Below are 20,029 nucleotides of genomic sequence, written 5' to 3'. Positions count from 1 at the left end.
AACACAAATTAGTTAGCATAAATCAGTTAAATGACGAAAAATTAGGTGTCTATTTACTTGTGACCACTCAGTGTATGTCACACTACTTTGTACATATAATGAAAGCTAAAAGAGGTGAATTAGAGGCCTGAAAGAATGATTTTATTTGTACCGGTTCTGAGCAAAAAAACTGAATACTCTCGGACATCACACGAACTTTTCTGTACAAACAACAATTTCTGGAAAGTTATTGAAACCTTAGAACGTTTTATGATGTCGTTTGAAAACACTAGTTTCTTCCAAATATGAAATGTTATTTTATACACATAAATTCGAATAAGTCTAGCTGATTGAAGGTGGCCCCCCAGTGGCACAGCGGTATTTCTGCGGACTTACAAATTTGTTTGGCTGGTTGTACAAAAATAAAAGGGCAAATCTACAAACTCTGTGTTCAAAATAATTTGTTTAATGTACCAAGTTTCTAGTTCATAATTTAGATAAACTTTTGATCGAAAATATTCTCTTAAACCTTTAATAGCTTGTTTATAGTTAAGCACAAAGCTATACAATGGGCTATCTGTGCTCTGCCCACCACGGGTATCGAAACCCGGTTTCTAGCATAAATATATTTCCTGTTTAATGTGGTTGTGGTTGATGAATGATATGAGTATTAACCTGACACTCTCTCTCTAGCAAAAGAAAAAGTGAAATCCAAAATCAGTTAGTCCGGGCGTACGTAGGTTAGTGGATTACTTAGTCATGTGATGCGATTCAAGGTTTGCGCCGTACACCACTGAACACTGTCAGTTGTAGGTGCGATATAAGAATGACAGTCAATCCCGTTATTCTGTTCAAAATCGAACAAACCCCTTTCGACGACTAGTTTTTGACTGATTGATTACCTTCTTTAGGATCAATAACTCAAAATTAGAGACAGCTATATCTGAACCCCAGGATTCTCTGACCTGGCCATTTAATCCATGTGCTCATAAGATGCCGTTCACATTGAAAATACCAATACCAAATCAGTTATATTGACCTCTAAATAACGTGCCCCTCTGAAACAACGGAACAAAAAGTTAAGTTATAATTACATATCACTCAGCTACTAAACTCGTGATGGAGAGTTTATGTTTCTGAAAGTTCCATAGTATATCAATACGGCAAGACTACTCATTGTATTATGTCAAAACACTGTGGTTACTTTATTTAGAAAAAAAAAAGTTTATAACTTCTGATAACAGATATCGCTTTTTGCAATACGTTGTAACAAAGATAGATGCTAATAATGGTTGGAGACGGCTTGAATGGCTAATGAAGAAAAACTTTAATACAAGTTCAACATAACAGCAAATGGGCAACGTTTCGACAGGGTTTTGTTATCATCAGGTACACTGTTATGACAAAACCTTGTCGAAACGTTGTACATTTGCTGTTATGTTGAACTTGTATTAAGGTTTTTCTTCATTACCCATTCAAGCCGTCTCCAACCATTATTAATCTCAAAGTGGGTTCCTCGTCATCGAATTTGAAAGACAGATGCTGTGAAATGAGAAGGTCACGTGATATCAGGGTTTACTCTAGTTATGTACATTAAGATGTTTGTTGTGAGCTATGAGCTTTAAACTAGCCTAAACCTTTGTTTGACTCCTTCAGAACATGCTCAATCAAACTGTGTGGAGGAATATACCTATTAACTTTGATGTTACTAAATCAAATCATTATTAAAATAACCCGCCATGTTAAATAGTCTCGTAGCCAACAAGGCACAAAGTTACAAACTAATGCAGACATCCTGTCTCTACGCCCTCTGTGAAAAGCAACAGAAACACCATAAACAGATGGTATTTCTTGAAGGTTTTCATCACGCTTTGGGTGTAAATCGTAGATAATGATCGACTTCTTTTCCTTCTGACTGTTTTTCAAACATTTATAACATAAGTCAGTAAGATTAGTTTTGTAATATGTTATTTTTCAAAATATTTAAATCCCGATTTGTTTTTCAGTGAAATTAGTAGAAGGCCCCCCTTTATTTCTTACAATCCTTTGACTCTGCATGGGGATTTTCATTATTGTTGCCATAGTAACCTTGAATTTCTAAGACCAGATTTTTTTGATGTTTTTCTTAAACACCACACACTTCTATTGAATTATCAGTCTTCAAACTTTGTTGAAACTTTTAAAGTAGAATATGCTGTAGAAACTGCTCCTTTGCACCATACATGTTTTTTTTTTTCGCCAGGCATGCGCTCTTTTATTTTTTGTGCATGTTGTTGGAGTTACAGAAGTTTTATGTTTTTGTTTTTACACATTTTGTGACGGGTATATTTTTATTTTCCGTAGATAACATAGCATAACAATGTGCGTGACACTGTCCCATTTATTCCCAGTAAAGCAATATGCGTCTTTGTATATCTACTGTTGAATTACATAAGAAGCTACGTTGGCCATAATGGTTTCATACACGAAAGAGAAAAGCTATTAACTGCTAGATTAAGTCTTCCTTTTTGATGAATTAAATCATAAAAATTTCCATTCTGATCTTTCGAAAACATGATTAAGCATTAGAAAAAGCGAGAAGGTTTAAGATGAACATAGACTAAAGGTTAAAGTGAAAGTTTCAACAAGTTTGTTTGTTTTGAATTTCGCGCAAAGCTACACGAGGGCTATCTGCGCTAGCCGTCTCTAATTTAGCAGCGTAAGACGAGAGAAGGCAGCTAGTCATCACTTGGGCTACTCTTTTACCAACGAATAGTGGAACTGACCATCACATTATAACGCCCCCACGGCTGAAAGGGCGAGCATGTTTGGTGTGACGGGGATTCGAACCCGCGACCCTCAGATTGCGAGTCCAGCGCCCTAACCAACTGGCTATGCCGGGCCTTCAACACGCTAGGCAAACAAAAGAATAAGGGTTAAAGTGCAAGTTTGAACGTTTTAAATAAACATGCTAGTGCTACAGAGGTATAGTACAATATAATAAAACGAATTTGGAGCCTCACCTCGTCGTTACAGTCTGTGTCGTAACGATCGGTCATGCTCTATATGACGACAGTATTTATTAACAAAATCACACTCTTCATTTTTGGGCCTTGGATGCGTTATAAGAGTGACGTTCAAATCCCACTATTTTATCTGACAAGAGTAGCTTAAGAATTGGTGGTGAGTGGTGTTTATTAACTGCCTTTCCTCTAATCAATCTCTTCAGAATTAGAGATTATTAGTGCAATTAGCCCTTGAGTAGCTTTGCTTGAAATTAAATAATAACATGTTGACAATAGCTCTGCAGCCTAGATTCCATTGCAAAAGATTCTGTCGTTAAGCTGTCATTCTAAAGCGCACGCATCCTTCATGACTGCTTTCCATAAGCCATTTAGTGTACGAAGACAACGGTTTCCCAATGCTCGTTTCAAATCTGATCTCTTAGAAAGTCATAGGCGCTGCGTTTGACTTTTCTGGGTCTGATATGTCTTGGTATGGAATACCATTAATATATGTCTCATTTTCCAGTTGCTTGATTAATGTAACGACTTTTTTTTTTCACTAAATTGGTGAGAATTCTTTCTTTTGTATCATTATGAATTATAAATAGATGTGATAAATCACACTTTCATAATTGCTCATATGATTTGAATTTATAATAAAATCGAGAGTAAGCTCTCTCTGTTCTAATTTTCAACCAACTATTTGAGTTGCGGAGTTTCATGAAAATATAAGCTAATTGAAGTATGCCATTTTGAAATATCCATTCTTTCTGGTAAGTTTGTTTCGAATATCCGCGCAAAGCTTCACAAGAGTTATCTACGCTAACAGTCCCTAAGTTTGAACTGATAAGCTTGTGGGAAAGCAGCTATTCAACAGCAGTAAACACGAATTTTGGGGTTATTCTTGTCGAATAGTGGCATTTGTTTAGCCCCCAAAATTGTGCGAAACATTATTTTACGGCAGTAGGGCGCAAAACATGGACTTTTATGTTAATAATCCGGCATGCTAATTACTAAGTTTGTTAATAATCCGGCATGCTAATTACTAAGTTTGTTAATAATCCGGCACGCTAATTACTAAGTTTACTCCTTGCTCTTTCGGATAACATAGTATATCTGAATATAAATGATAATTTTATACAAATTTACAATTTTAAATATAGCTGGTAATGTATAACTTACCCATTTTAGTTTACTATTCGTTGACCTTTTAGATGACATTGACGACATAATTAGATTATTCACTAACACAGGCAATAGCAGAAATTCATTACATGTCACACGACAATTTTTATGGTATTCGATTAATTTTGTTACATTATTATAACAACAAACACACAGAAAAAAGTTCCATTTACATTTTCATCATAATATATAAATTCAAATATAGAGAAATATCTCATCAAGGCCGTCCTGGGAGAGATTACTTGTATTGAATGTTTGTTTGAGATAACGGACTGGAAATCTAGCAGTTAGAGACTGTGCTGTTAGAGAAAACGAATGAATCACGGAGATTTACGATTGAGTTTGTTTTCTTTGTCTACGGATTTACATGATTTAATCCATGGACTTCTTGTTTTGACTTATAAAAAACTATTTGGAACAGTTATTTTTCTCACTGTTTGATAACAGTATTTTACATGTCTATTTAATACCTGTTTTCTGTAATAATCCAACACTAGATTGCTAGAGCGAAATCTGTTCCTTGTAAAACAGTAAATACAAGTTTCTCTCCGTTTACGTGTAAAGTTTCAAAAGATGAGTAATATTATGGTTACAGTTATTGTCTTTTTCGTAGTCGACACCCTTATCTCCAAGACTCCATATATATTAGCATATTTTTGCAGTTTTGATTTATTTATCATTATGGAATACCATGAAAAAAAATTAACCCATTTTAAATTAAATGCAGCGATAGTTTTAACCTTTTTATCAAATAACATAAATTTGCCCTCTTATTGTCGAGGCTACATCATGCTCGCACTGTAACACACCCTACACGTGACAGATATTTTTTGGGGGGTGAGAATGGGGGGAACGATGCCGCTTACGACCATTGGGAATCCTAGATGCTAACTTGGGAAATCCTAGATGCTAATCTCGGCCATAATTTATCTGGTAATGCCCTTTTCCTCTACATCTGGTCGTCCCTAATTTAGCCCTGAAAGTCTAGAGGAAGGCAGCTAATCAACACTACTCATCACCAACTCTTGGGCTAGTCTTATACCAACGAATAGTTCGATCTACCGACACATTATAATACCTCCATGGCTGAAAGAGTAGCCATGTTCAGCGACGGGATTCAAACCTGCTCTGTAATACAGTTGATATTCCACCGCACCCTTATTGAACATTGTACTGGAATATATACGCAGATTTTTCCATTGTAAAATGTTATTTACTTAAATCGCAATATTGTGAGACAGTCACAATTTGACCATGGTGGTTTTTACATAAACGATAAAACAAGTGTAATAAATGGTAACAATTAAAAAGTTTTATAAATTCAAGCTTGACTTCTCCTTTATACTCTACAGTCAGGCAAAATAAGAAGTTTTACAGGGGAGGATATTTTTTTTTTTCAAATGCTCAAGCGTTTGAAAAATGTATAAGGATTGGTTACATTTACTTATTGGTCAAGTATATTAGATCTCAAATCAAGTTTTACGTTTATTAGATCAGTTTCTCTTATTAGCATTTTAAAATATGACTTAAGAAAAGGTTGTCTAAATCTGAAGTGAATTCATATGAAGTAAAGAGAAGAACAAAGTTGCCTATAAACAGCTCTAAGATTGAAAATAATCTTTTCAAAGCTACAATAAATTTATCATGAGGCTTAGATATTAAACTACGAAAACCTTAATTATGCCATTTTTGTTAAGTTTTGATTACAAGTAAATATAACTGCAAGGGAAGAATTTATCTCTTGAATTTCTAGTAGGAAGAAAAAAGTTTTGCAAGTTAAAGATGTTAAAAGTTTTCACTTTTTTGACTTATAAAGAAACAAGAAGTTTCTGAAATTATGTTGTTTCTTGAAACATAACTTGATATGTGAAAATATATGTTTGTTACTTTGGATTGACTAACAAATTGTTTAAATTGAATAACCTAGCTCCAAATTAGACTATTTCATTTAAATTAATTTTGAAAAATTATATCAAAAATAATATTGTTGTTTCATTTCTGAAACTTAACTTTATCATCTTATTTAATACTATGTTATTTTATATTTCTAAGAACTACAATTAAGTTATTTTATCTCTGGTGGTTAAATCATTTGTACTTTTATTAAATTTTCATCAGGTTTATTCCCTTGCTAGTGAAATACGTTTTTATTGCAATTGGTATATATGTATAAACTATTTGTTGTTTTTTTAATTTGCTTTGATGACAACCACTTTTTGTGTTTTTATTGAAATGGCAAAATTACAGCATGTTTTTTTTTTAATTTTTGTTGTAGCACTTTATTAAACCATTGATTTAACTTTCAAAATACAAATTGTTTAAAATTGCATAGAATGTTTTAGACTAGTAATAAAAAGACATGACGTAGAGTTCAAATTGCATGCAGTTTTTCTTATGATGGTTTTGATTTTTGTTTTCTCCTCTCATTTTATTTTGGTATTTTTTTTACCTCCCTGATACACAGGAATATTAAGTCATACCAACAACGCCTGTTACACAAATTGGGGTAAGTTTTCTATATCTGCACCTTTGAATATTTGTTTGCCTATGACAGTTAGAACTATAAACGTTGTTTTTGTGGATGAGTATTTATGTTTGAACTTTGCTTCATAAGGTAATTAGTTCTCTAAAGCAAGTCTCTTTGTCTGTACATTATGGATTGTGTGCCAGCTTTTTCTTACCCTTCTTACCACTGTTCTGAAACCTTATTTTATTTACACAATTCCATGTTGATCATCATTATTACACAACTCACCTCTATATCATTTTTGTTTACCAATTTTTCCCTTAATATATTTTTCACTCATTTTTCTTTATTGATAAACACTATTAATGTTTCTAATAAGATTTTTTTCAATATTTAGTTCCTTCTCCTTATACTTCTGGTTTATATGGCGACCTTTTTTTGTCTGTCTTTTTTTTAGTAATCTAAAAAAACCATCATCTACAACTTTTTTTTACTTGTTCAACAAAACTTAATTGTGTTCCCTGCTGCCACATAACACCACCTTACTAATGTTCTGAGTAATCTACACTTGATAATCTATCATGATTGGTTATCATATTATTGGCCTACTTTCTCATCCTGTTTTTTTTTCTAGAGTTGCTGCCACATTTCATCATCCTTCTGACATCCTGCTAACATCAGATATTATTTACTTGAACTGATCTCATATCTTACCACTGTTAAACTACTGTTTATAATCCATCATCCTTTTGCTTTCTTCTTATACAAAAGCCCTGTTCACTTAATAACTCAATTCATTATCCTTCTTTCATTTTCCATCACTCTGTTGACCTGCAATCATTACCCATACTGTATTGATCTTTGACCCTTTCACATTCTATCAGTCTTTTAGAATGCTAGTAGTAATCTTAATCACCTTAACCTTTTTTTCATCTCTCATCACCCTGTCAACCTTATGTCAACAACCATTCTCGTTCACATCTCATCACTCCACTGACTTACTGTCACAAGTCATCACCACCACAACTTACTTTAACATTCCATATGTCTGTTGACATAATGTCATCTGTCATCCTGTTGACATGATGTCATCTGTCATCCTGTTGACATGATGTTATCTGTCATCCTGTTGACATGATGTTATCTGTCATCCTGTTGACATAATGTCATCTGTCATCCTGTTGACATGATGTTATCTGTCATCCTGTTGACATGATGTCATCTGTCATCCTGTTGACATAATGTCATCTGTCATCCTGTTGACATGATGTCATCTGTCATCCTGTTGACATGATGTCATCTGTCATCCTGTTGACATGATGTTAATCCTGTTGATGTACTTTTTCTCAAGATTATTTCTTTATTTTCCCTAATCTCCACCTTTTTTATTTTTTCTCACATCCTACCATTCTTTGATCTGTTGTCTTAAACAATTGAAATGTTTTACATTCACTAACTCTGTTAATCTGTTCTTATTAGTTACCACCCTTCTGTCATGCTTTAAAATCTCATCCATCTGCTGAAATCATGTCATCAGCGATAATCCTACTAACTTGTTTTCATTTCTCATCCTTCATAGATCTATTGTCACTATTTGCCATTTTCCTCATTTTTCCAGTACCTTATATTTCTATGGACCTGCTGTCAACTACCATCAACTTGTTGCCTTGCTTTCATGTTCTGTCACTACATTGACCTGCTTCTCACTATCCATCAAATTTTTAATTTCATTCACCATCCATAACCTTCTGGACCTTCTATCAGTAGCTAATATCCAACTGACCATATTATTCAACTATATTTGGCTACCTTACTCTCATTAATGCTTCTTTATATATTGTCAAGTTTATATTACAAATATCGTTCATAATTTGAATAACTTACACAAATTAGCATCAGATATTAAATCACATCAGGTCTTTGTTTCCTATCAGAAAACTATATCATAGTTTTAGATTACATAGTTACATATATTATGTTTTTCTTAAACGAAGAAGCATTTATCGTCAAATATTCAAAATTTCAAATCCATATTTGCTATAAAAAACACACAGTAACTTACCAGTAACTTTTTGAAAAGAAAATCCTAGTTTTAATAATAAACAAATGCAATCCTTTCCATTTTTATAGGGGAACTGTAAATACTGCTAATGTAATGATTATGTAAAAATATGTAATGAAATTAAATTAACTGAATGTGAGTCGTATTAAGTACGCCTGAGTAATTAATCGAAATGCTTAAATTTATACTGGAAATCCGATTAAGCTTTATCGTGCTTATAGACAAATGAGAGCACGAGCTTTAAGTGGGTGTAAGTGGGTGTAATTTCTCACAAAAAGACGGCCTCTGGTGATTCAGCGGTAAGTTTGAAGGTTTATAACGCTAAAAATCATGTTTCGATTCCCGCGGTTTGCAGAGCACAGACACCGTATTATGTAGCTTTGCGCTTAGCAATAAACAAAATAAATCGCAGCATGACTATTGGATGTAGTGCGTTTTAACATAGAATCTAGAGTATTGACATTTGTATGGGTATTTAAATATTCGTATAAAACATGTTTGATAATTGAAATCCTATTTTTCGTTTCATTTTTTAACTTGTATGTAGAATTTGCAATATGAATTAAGAATTGTATTTGTCTCTCTTTTAGTAATTGACAATTCCCAAGTCACCGTGTTTATAGGTTATCGCTTTTGGCAATTTTTGATTGAATTAGAAATTCAACTAATATCAGCAAGCAATCTAAAACTTATAGAATAGTAAATGAAATTAAACTGGCAAAACTTTGCTGTAAATTGTTTAAGGCTTAACATTTTTGACACTACTCACTTCCTATGTAAAAAAAAATGTAATAGAAGGTTGAGTATGTCATTACAGTCCATATCGATACGGCCTGTCATGTCCCCACTGACGACTGTGAATACCGGCAATAGCCCTGCAGCGTGGCTTCCATTGCAAAAGGTTCCATCGCGACGCTGTCATGTCCAACACTTCTCCCTACTGGTTTACCATAATCCATCTACTGTACAAGGATGATAGTTTCCCAGAACTCACTTCGACAATCTAATCGCACAAAACCATAGGCACTGTATCCAGTGACTTGACCGATATGTCTTCGTGTGGAATAGCACGAATACTCGTTTCATTCTTTGCAGGTCTCTTTCAAGATGATCTTAATACCTTAACATTTCTTTGTTTTCCAATGTCATTAAGTATAAGAACATTCCTATCTTGGAGACTCTAAATCCACAACCTGGACACATCTTTATGATCTGAATATATGGATATTTTACGTCGGGAAGGGCTGTTACAAACCTTTCCCCAAATCGATCAGTTTTCGTTGGCATTACATTACATACGAAATGCCAAGCAATATCATAATGTAGTTTTGATACAAGCCGTTCCACCCTGACTTTATATCAACTGTGGTTGTCACGTGACTTGCTGATTTGCTTAATCAAAATTATCTTAATATAATGCACTCAACCCTCTGTATAACTAAAAAGATTCCAAGTCTGATATATATATATATATATATATATATATATATTGATTGAAAAGATATTGCGACAGAAATAACGTACTTGTTGTGGTGTGCTAAATAAATATTATTCGCTAGCTAGTTATTCAAGATTGTAGCACGAAATTTTGATTTGAAATATTCATAGGATCTGAATTTTGCAAGTTGTGATGTCTTGCCAGACCCGCTGTGTGTTTAATTTTATTCCAACTTGCTTTTCACTTTATGAACCAATCATTTTAGAAGCTGCGTTTGGCTGAACGATTGATCAGAAGGAATGCCGTACTGCTCCGCCTAAAGAACATTCTAGACGGCTGGTGGCAGGCAGACAGACAGATAAAGGTGTCTTCATCACTTGTGAAATATAAATGCCTATCTCTTAGATTAGCTGCTTACGACGACTCCGACTTACGTACTGCATCATTACGTATACTGGCGTCGGTTCTTTGCCTGGAATTTTGTCACGTTTTCAGAACGGCTATATATATATTCATTCTTTAACCAATCATGCAAATATTTTCTGAGCATACTTTAGAAGCATACTTCTGAGACGAATGAGGAGCACCTAATCAATTTCATTCTACTGTAACATACATTCAGTATAGACGGTCGTCGATCAAACTCGGTATAGTTTTCATAGCTAGTGAAACGTAAGACCAATGTGTAATATCAACTTTCAAACGTTTGGTGTACAAAAAAGTAAAGTGTGTGTAAAAACGGCTACCTAACTAATAAGAATTGAACTTTATAATACTTTGGAAACTACTAAAATAATTGCTTAAACAACTCAGTCTAAAGAGATATGGCATCGCTTTATCGAAGATTCGTTTCTGTAAAACCATCTCTCTCAACTATAACTAAAGTAGTTATCTCTGAGACGAATAAACAAATGTATCATAACGAAACGTTGAACCATACCGTTACAATCAGATTTTAACTATCGGTGAAATGGGTATACTAATGTATCATAGCGAAACGTTGAACCCTACTGTTACGATTAGGTAGTAGCTATCGAGGAAATGGATGTACTAATGTATCATAACGAAACGTTGAACCATACCGTTACAACCAGGTAGTAGCTATCGGTGAAATGGGTGTACTAATGTATCATAACGAAACGTTGAACCCTACTATTACGATCAGGTAGTAGCCATCGAGGAAATGGATGTACTAATGTATCATAACGAAACGTTGAACCATACTGTTACAATCTCATAGTACCTATCGGTAAAGTGAATATATTAATGTATGGTAACGAAACGTTGAACCCGACCGTTAAAATTAGAAACTAGCTATATGTGAAATGAATATACTAATGAATTATAACGAAACATTGAATTCTACCGCTACAATCAGGTAGTAGCTATCGAGGAAATGGATATGCTAATACATCATAACGAAACGCTGAACCCTACCGTTACAATCAGATCTTAACTGTCGGTGAAATGGATATACTAATGTATCATAACGAAACGTTGAACCCTACTGTTACAATGAGGTAGTAGCTATCGGTGAAATGGGTGTACTAATGTATCATAACGAAACGTTGAACTCTACAGTTACAACCAGATAGTAGCTATCGGTTAAATGGGTGTACTAATGTATCATAACGAAACGTTGAACCATACCGTTACAATTTGACAGTAGCTATCGGTGAAACGGATATACTAATGCATCATAAAGAAACGTTGATTCCCATCGTTATAAAATATAGAAATATACTTGATAAGTTTTAATAGCCATTCGGAAAAGCAGAGAACCCAAGTCGGGATGGCAACGAATAATGTTTCTTCCTGTTATTATAAATCCTTTTAAATACAGAGCAAAACATAACTAATTCTACCAGTTCATTGGTTCACTAAAAAAAAAAAAAAGCAAAACAATAGGAAAACGCTGACTATATTATCAAGTAAATGCAAAAAACGAAGTCCCGTGCTCACGATATAGTTGTAACAATCCGAAAATTATTTAATCCAGGGGTAGATTCAAAATGAACACGTGCAGCCTCATGTATCTCCATCTAGATTTAAAATTTAAGTAGATACTTTAACTAGATTCTACACATGCGCCATCTCTCGGGTCTTTCATCACAGGTTAAGGCTCATCTTTCCGTCTTTTTCTATGTTGTAGATTAAAGTATACAGTCATAGTCCTCTGTGAACTGTGTTACTTGAAACGGTTGTTCACAATATAAGATATATTTACAGTAATAGCTTAAATATTACTATTCCAACAAATATTCATAAAATGACAACAAATGGCTTGTAAATTGTTTTAGTGAAAGTTAATTTCCTGACGGGTTTTCACAATTTGACGACAAACATGTTTTTTATTGGGTTAATTATTGTATATTTATTTTTCTAACCTTCGTGTCTACTAGCTACTGTTTTGTACCAACAACATTAACATGTAACATGACTCGTTCCAGAAACACAAAGACAAACTTGCTGTTTCGCCAGTTCTTGTAACAGAAAGTGATAAATAAATAAACAGCGTCAAAATAAAATAAATAATGATGTTGTCTTATTAATTCTTACTTAAAAATCGTTTGTAAATGACTTACATAAAACTGATAATAATTAATATTTACCCGATTTACAGTTCATGATATATGTAACGCTTACACTATTATGTCAGATGTATCTCAGCCAGCCCTAAGAATCCTGATGTTTAGCGAAAGGCATCGTCAGCACTGGATATAGCAAATGTAGTATGGTTGACATATCATAAAATATTTTCCTTTGCATTATTCACTCACGTGTTCGTAGGATTCTATACAATCAAGTTTTTCGTGTTTGTTGAGTTTAATAGAATGTATTCAGTATCAATATTCATGCATATTCACTCGAGTGATAAAACAGGATCAACTACAGTGTACGTCAGTCGTGCTGCCATGGTTTCTCAAGTGTTGTTCGAATGAGAGCATTATTTGAAAGCAACAACCCTCGAGTGAAGCCTAACAAGGCAAGCAACTCTGGGGCGGAAGCTCAAAGTACCGCAGTATTCTGTAGCATGTTAGGAGCCTGTAAACAAACCATACGTAGAGAGCTTGTAAACAAACCGTACGGATGAGTTTGTCAAATCCCCCCCCCCCCCGTCTCCAGGGTTAAGTGCTACACACATCGTGGGTAATAGAATTAGAATGTTTATTTTAACAGCTTATTAACATGTTATGTATTAGTGTATGTCATCGACTCGTATAAGTCGAAGTCAAATTTAACAAAATGTCATGTTATTACCGGTTGACTTGCTACATATAATGACTGAGAGAAAGCGGAGAACTGAAATGTTGATCTCGAATATCGTTGGATCTACCTAAAAGCATAGTACAAACTGGAGTTTTAACTACAAACCGTAAATTTACAGCTTATTAAAATGCAAGGTTTCGAGAAACGTAATCGATTATTGAAAAAGTATGGAACTTACATTTATTTAAATTTACATTAATTATTTTGATTTTTATTCAATTATATTAATTTTTTATTTTAACATGCACCCCTTTGTTTCTATCTGTCTATTCCTCATTGTCTATTAATCTCGATCTTTGTGTTATTCGTCTCCTATTATCTATCCATATCTTTATCTTGTCTGTTTTTCTATTTGTCTCATTATTCTTCCAACTATTTATTCTTAATTATAGTATTTTGGCACTTTTGTATTAAGTTAAAATCATAAATAATATTCAACGTTAAACTGGTACACAATTAAGAACATTTTATTTAGGCCTATCTATGGCCTTCAAAAAGTTGACGACTACGTGTTTCGACGTTACAACGTCATCCTTTTTAAAGGCCATAGATAGGCCTAAATAAAATGTTGTTAATTGTGTACCAGTTTAACGTTGAATATTATTTATTTTTGTTTCGTTTGTTTTTCCTGTCCCCACCAGAGTACTTCTTATTTAAAGGATTTTTTTTAATATTATCCAAAGCTATGTTACGTATCAACTCTTCAAACAACGTGACCACTTATAATAATTACACATAGATCATTGATTCCTTGTGCGAAATAGCTAAGGGTGATTGACATTAGGCAACCGTTTTGTATATTCGAGATATATAAGTTAAACCTGCAACTTCAGGTCTCCACCTGTTCTCACCCAGCCTCACCCCTATTTCTAACACTCTCGTGGCATAGCCCAACAATGCAATCGATAGCACTTACTATTCCTCATGTGCGAGGGAAACGACTGCGCGCGCTCACTGCGACGATTGTGGCACTGGTCGTTAGCCCTGCAACGGTTTGTACTGTGATGGCCGGCACGTTCACGAGATGTAACTTAGTTACAGAAATATTGCCCAGCACTATCTGAACAAATGTTAGAATGAGCCGAGGAAAATATTGTGATTACTACGCCTGGTATAACAGGTAAGAAGGAGAAGGTCAACAACTTGGTTAAAACTAGTTAGGATGTTGTATATACTACCGAGAAATGGTAAATAACATGGATAAGTAGCTGGGATGTTGTATATACTACCTGGAAATGGTAAGTAACATGGATAAGTCTAGCTGGGATGTTGTATATACTACCGGGAAATGGTAAATAACATGGATAAGTCTAGTTGGGATGTTGTATATACTACCGGGAAATGGTAATAACATGGATAAGTCTAGCTGGGATGTTGTATACACTACCGGGAAATGGTTAATAATATGGATAAGTCTAGCTGGGATGTTTCATATACTACCTGGAAATGGTAAGTAACATGGATAAGTCTAGCAAGGATGTTGTTTACACTACCGGGAAATGGTTAATAATATGGATAAGTCTAGCTGGGATGTAGTATATACTACCTGGAAATGGTAAATAACATGGATAAGTCTAGCAGGGATGTTGTATATACTACCTGGAAATGGTAAGTAACATGGATAAGTCTAGCTGGGATGTTGTATATACTACCTGGAAATGGTAAATAACATGGATAAGTCTAGCTGGGATGTTGTATATACTACCTGGAAATGGTAAGTAACATGGATAAGTAAGATGTTAATGTTCCATCTTCTGATAAGTGCCTTGATGGTAAGTTAGATATTAATATTCCATCTTCTGATAAGTGCTTTGACGGTAAGTTAGATATTAATATTCCATCTTCTGATAAGTGCTTTGATGGTAAGTTAGATATTAATATTCCATCTTCTGATAAGTGCTTTGATGGTAAGTTAGATATTAATATTCCATCTTCTGATAAGTGCTTTGATGGTAAGTAAGATATTAATGTTTCATCTGCAGCTAAGATATAGTTATGATTACGAAGATTGTCATGTTTACACGTTCTGTTTCTGTAATTAAGATGTATGCGGACTTTCGTTGCATGGACTTGTCCTCAGCAATACTTAAGTTATTTACGTGACTGTCGGGGATGGTACTGTGAGTTTCCACAATAATACGAGTTAGTGTTGAGTCAAACTGTGATTTGAAAATATAGAACCAATTGTAGGTATGTTTTATGTGTGCTAAAGTATTCTTGAATGTCATCCTGTATTCAGTGTAGGTTTACTCAGATTTCACAGAGAAAGAATCGTACATTTAAAACTTGGGACTTAAGAAAATTAGAAATGTCTTGTTTTTGTTTTAAGTACACACATTTCCCCAGGATTCACTACTTTAACTATGCACAGTAAATGAAAAAGATTGGGAAAATCTTACTTAATTCGATCAACAACGTTTTTATTCTCTGTTGAATGTCTCGCACTAAAATGATACTGTCTTCCTTACATAAATAGCGAATTATAAATGAAAACAGGCCAAAACTTTTTTAGTCAAGTTTTTCTTTTCCCTTGTCTTTAAAATGTTAACACCCCCAACGGCGTTGGCAGAAATCTTCAAAGGGGTTGCTACTCTTGGAGGAAAAGGAAATGAATGTCGAAAACGTAGTGAGGTGTTCGGGGGTATACTTCCCGGAACACTTTAACTTATAATAGTGCATTATGATGGTATCAGAGGCCGTTTTTGCATCTTTTAATTGATTTATTTTTTTGCATATACGTGTGTGCAATTTAGGGGTGCTATTGCATCTGCTTAGGACTTGACCAAGCGAATTTTACTATTTGGAACTAGAAGTTACCGTTTTGGCCAAAAGATTAAAAACAAAAACTGGTTCCCATACATTATTTTTTCAAATATCTTGATAGAACGTCCAAGCTCTGTGAACTTATGTTAATTAGAATTATTAACCTAAAAATTTAATTTATACAGAATATTACATAAAGATGCTTCTAGGTTATAGTTTTCTATATGACCTTTGAAAATTATTCAAAAATCACATGATGTATTGAGTAAGTTTCTCACGTATGGATTAAATTTTTCGTCCCTCATTTATCGGCAGAGCCACAATTTGGATTGACCCTTTTATATTACTTACAATGTCAGGCAATACATTCTTACCATGCCTTAAATGTCATCAGTCTAGTTCAGCCGAACGTTTGAAATGAACGGCCTTATGCCGGACATACGAGTACGATGTTACCTTATGTGTAGCTACTTGAGTTATAAAACTTGAAATCTTTGTATTTATAATTGTAAATTTATTACATTTATTCATCGCACCCTAGTGGCACAACGGTATGTCTGCGGAGTTATACTGTTATAAACCGGGTTTCGACATCCGTGATGGGCAGAGTACATATAGCCCTTTTTGTAGTTTTGTGCTTAATAACAAACAACAACAACATTTATTCATCTTTATTCCTTTCGAACAAATATCAAGAAAGAATGGGAATAATTATGCAAAACTAGTTTTAAGCTAATGGCTAAACGCTAACAAGGTGAATTACAATAAGAAAGCCTAATACTTCATTTCCAACAACACAGAACTCCTGTTCCACAACTCAAATACATTGAATCTATGTTTAAGCTATAGTCGTTAAGTGCAGGTTTCCCACATTGTGCAACATGTGCTGTAGCAGTGCACGAATGAGATCGGGAGTAGTAGCAACTCTTGGTCACATCTATAGGCCTAAAGTGTGTTTTGTGAAGCTATAATACAGAACGTCGTACACACTGTGTAGTTTGTGATTTACATACTTCAGAGCCTCGGGTTTAATACGTTAAATTTGCAAGATCACTTAAAAACCATTTTGGCAGTTTATAGATTGTATAAATTAATTGTGTAATTTATTGTATTTTACCTTAAATGGAAAGATTACAATCGACCCTTTATATTATATCATGACAAAATAGAATCCTTAACTGAATGCGTTGAATAGTTGTTATGGTCATGAATACAGTCAACAAAAGAAAACGATCAACTTTATACCGTAATCAAGAAGGTTGGAGTGGAAATAATGCTTCAATCATCTGATAGAGAAAAACTCTGGCCTTCTATTGGTTATAAATAATATAGTCTTAAATGTCAGAGAGAATTGTTGGCAAGTTCTGAAAGAGAGGATGTGACAGGTGGGCGTGGCAAGAGGGGTCTGATATTCTATTTTATTGCTCTGTAACTAAATACGATTGAAGGCTATGGAAATTATGCTTTGCCTGAGCGATGACAACATTATAACGACTAATTTACGTTAAATTTCATACTTCTCAGAGGGATAGTAAAAAAATAGAAAAGATAACAAATAGATAACAAACGTCACAGTTCTCATACTGGGGGAGATTGAGAATTTCTTTTAAATATTTCCTTATAAAACTAAGAACTTAAAATTTAAATAATACTTAGCTTTGATTTATTATCTATGTTCTAATGCCAAACTTATTCACATACATTGATAATAAAGTAATTTGATTAAATTTTGAATGTAACTTTGGGAAAGATTGTAACATGTGTACTTTGACCTATCCGAGATGAATGGGTTAATCATGTGGTACTTTCAGATAGCTTTATTTTCGAGCAATTTATTGTCATTGATGAAATCTCTTAGAAATTGATGATGGACAGCTGTGTGCAAACTGTGTGCTGTTTAGTTCGTTATGGTACAAAGTTCGAAGCAAAATACTTGTGCATACCTTGCATACGGGGCATTTTGCGGTGCGTATTCGGAACTCGGGGGAGTCAAATCTCATACAACCTGACAAATTCTTGTGCGTACGGGACCCGGGAGTTCGGGTTAACTAGAACTCTGATAAATGTTTCCCAATGAAGTATAGGGAATTGGATACAGCGTGTAATTAACCTCGGATCTTCTGTCAAACAAGGGAAATGAAATAGAATATCGATAATTAAATTAGCTTAAATATACTACTTATCAACTGTAACAGATGAGTTGAATGCTACTGTATCTTTTAAAGTAGCTTACAGCATTGTTATCAATTATTTCGTTTGTGATTCTTCCCGCAACCTCTCATTTTGTTGAAATACTATAAGTTTAATCATTTTTTTGCTATGTGGGTTTTTGTACTAACTCACCATGCTTAACTCTAGACGATTTTACTAGCCCCAGGCGAACCGCTAAAATTGAAACAAACATTGTCTCAACCCGAGTTTGACTTAAGTAATCTATAATTCACGAATGTGCACTCAATGTCTTTGTTATTTGAAACGTTTGATTAAGTCACTACATAAGCATTTGCCTTAGAGAAATAAAACTGAAATTGTATTTCACTTGAAACTGGTTTTGTTTCGTTTTGTAGATTCCTGATTTGTTTCCTTAGAAAGAGGGAAAGTCATTTTCCACTCGAGTTATTGAAAACTTTTCCATCCAGTGTATTTAGTTCACAAGAATTCAGTACTACAGAAATAAAAAAAAATTTAGTAGTAAACAAAAAACGTTTACATTCTTCTAACTGACTGTGCCAATTTTCATGAAGTTGTTTCTTAATTTTAAGATTTTAAAGACAGCTAACAAAAATGTTTCTGCTTAATCTTTCTACGAAATTTCATTAGAAATATACATACTTGTGAATATTAGAATGAAAATATAGAAACTTACTTTTTTCGGGCTTATTTTATGCTTATTATCATTAGAAATATACATACTTGTGAATATTAGAATGAAAATATAGAAACTTACTTTTTTCGGGTTTATTTTATGCTTATTATCATTAGAAATATACATACTTGTGAATGTTAGAATGAAAATAAAGAAACTTACTTTTTTCGGGCTTATTTTATGCTTATTATCTCTTGAAGATTTTGTCAGCACAAGATAAAGCATTAATTTCACTACTTTTGTCAAGCCTTGATTTTAATAAGTTTGATACTATACAACTTTCTACAGTTTCTTTTGCTTTTCGGCTTGGCATTGCCTGGTGGTTAGGGCGCTCTACTCGAAATATGCTCACCCTCTCAGTCGTGGGGGCGTTATAATGTAACGATCAACCCAACTATTCGTTGGTTAATGTGGGATGGTGTTGATTTGAGCGAAAATTCAAGAAACAAACAAACTTATGATTTTATGGTTGTTATGTCACCCGGTGTATCAGCTTTTAAGCTTAAGGTTTTTTAACGCTGTAAACCAGGTTTTAACATCTGCAGTGAGTACAGCGCAGATAACCCATCTTGTATCTGCTGTAAACCAGGTTTTAACATCTGCAGTGAGCACAGCGCAATAACCCATCTTGTATATGCTGTAAACCAGGTTTTAACATCTGCAGTGAGTACAGCGCAGATAACCCATCTTGTATCTGCTGTAAACCAGGTTTTAACATCTGCAGTGAGCACAGCGCAGATAACCCATCTTGTATCTGCTGTAAACCAGGTTTTAACACCTGCAGTGAGCACAGCGCAGATAACCCATCTTGTATCTGCTGTAAACCAGGTTTTAACATCTGCAGTGAGTACAGCGCAGATAACCCGTCTTGTATCTGCTGTAAACCAGGTTTTAACATCTGCAGTGAGTACAGCGCAGATAACCCATCTTGTATCTGCTGTAAACCTAGGTTTTAACATCTGCAGTGAGTACAGCGCAGATAACCCATCTTGTATCTGCTGTAAACCGGTTTAAC

The 20,029-nt window shown here is 34.1% G+C and overlaps 1 protein-coding gene across 1 annotated transcript in view; it reads left to right on the top strand.

The window, feature by feature from the left end:
- Positions 1-20,029, top strand: part of LOC106467402 (neuron navigator 3-like) — a gene marked incomplete at its 5' end in the record, with an annotated part of 120,729 nt that overhangs the window by 17,924 nt on the left and 82,776 nt on the right. The window contains one exon of the mRNA XM_022395579.1: positions 6,613-6,654. Within this exon, the coding sequence (XP_022251287.1) occupies positions 6,613-6,654 (42 nt within the window). The remainder of the gene's footprint in view (positions 1-6,612; positions 6,655-20,029) is intronic.

Source organism: Limulus polyphemus, unplaced genomic scaffold (genome assembly GCF_000517525.1).
Source record: "Limulus polyphemus unplaced genomic scaffold, Limulus_polyphemus-2.1.2 Scaffold2600, whole genome shotgun sequence".
NCBI classification, from domain to species: Eukaryota; Metazoa; Arthropoda; class Merostomata; order Xiphosura; family Limulidae; genus Limulus; species Limulus polyphemus.
Note: the sequence above shows the minus strand (reverse complement) of the source record. Positions and strands in the feature narration are given on the sequence as shown.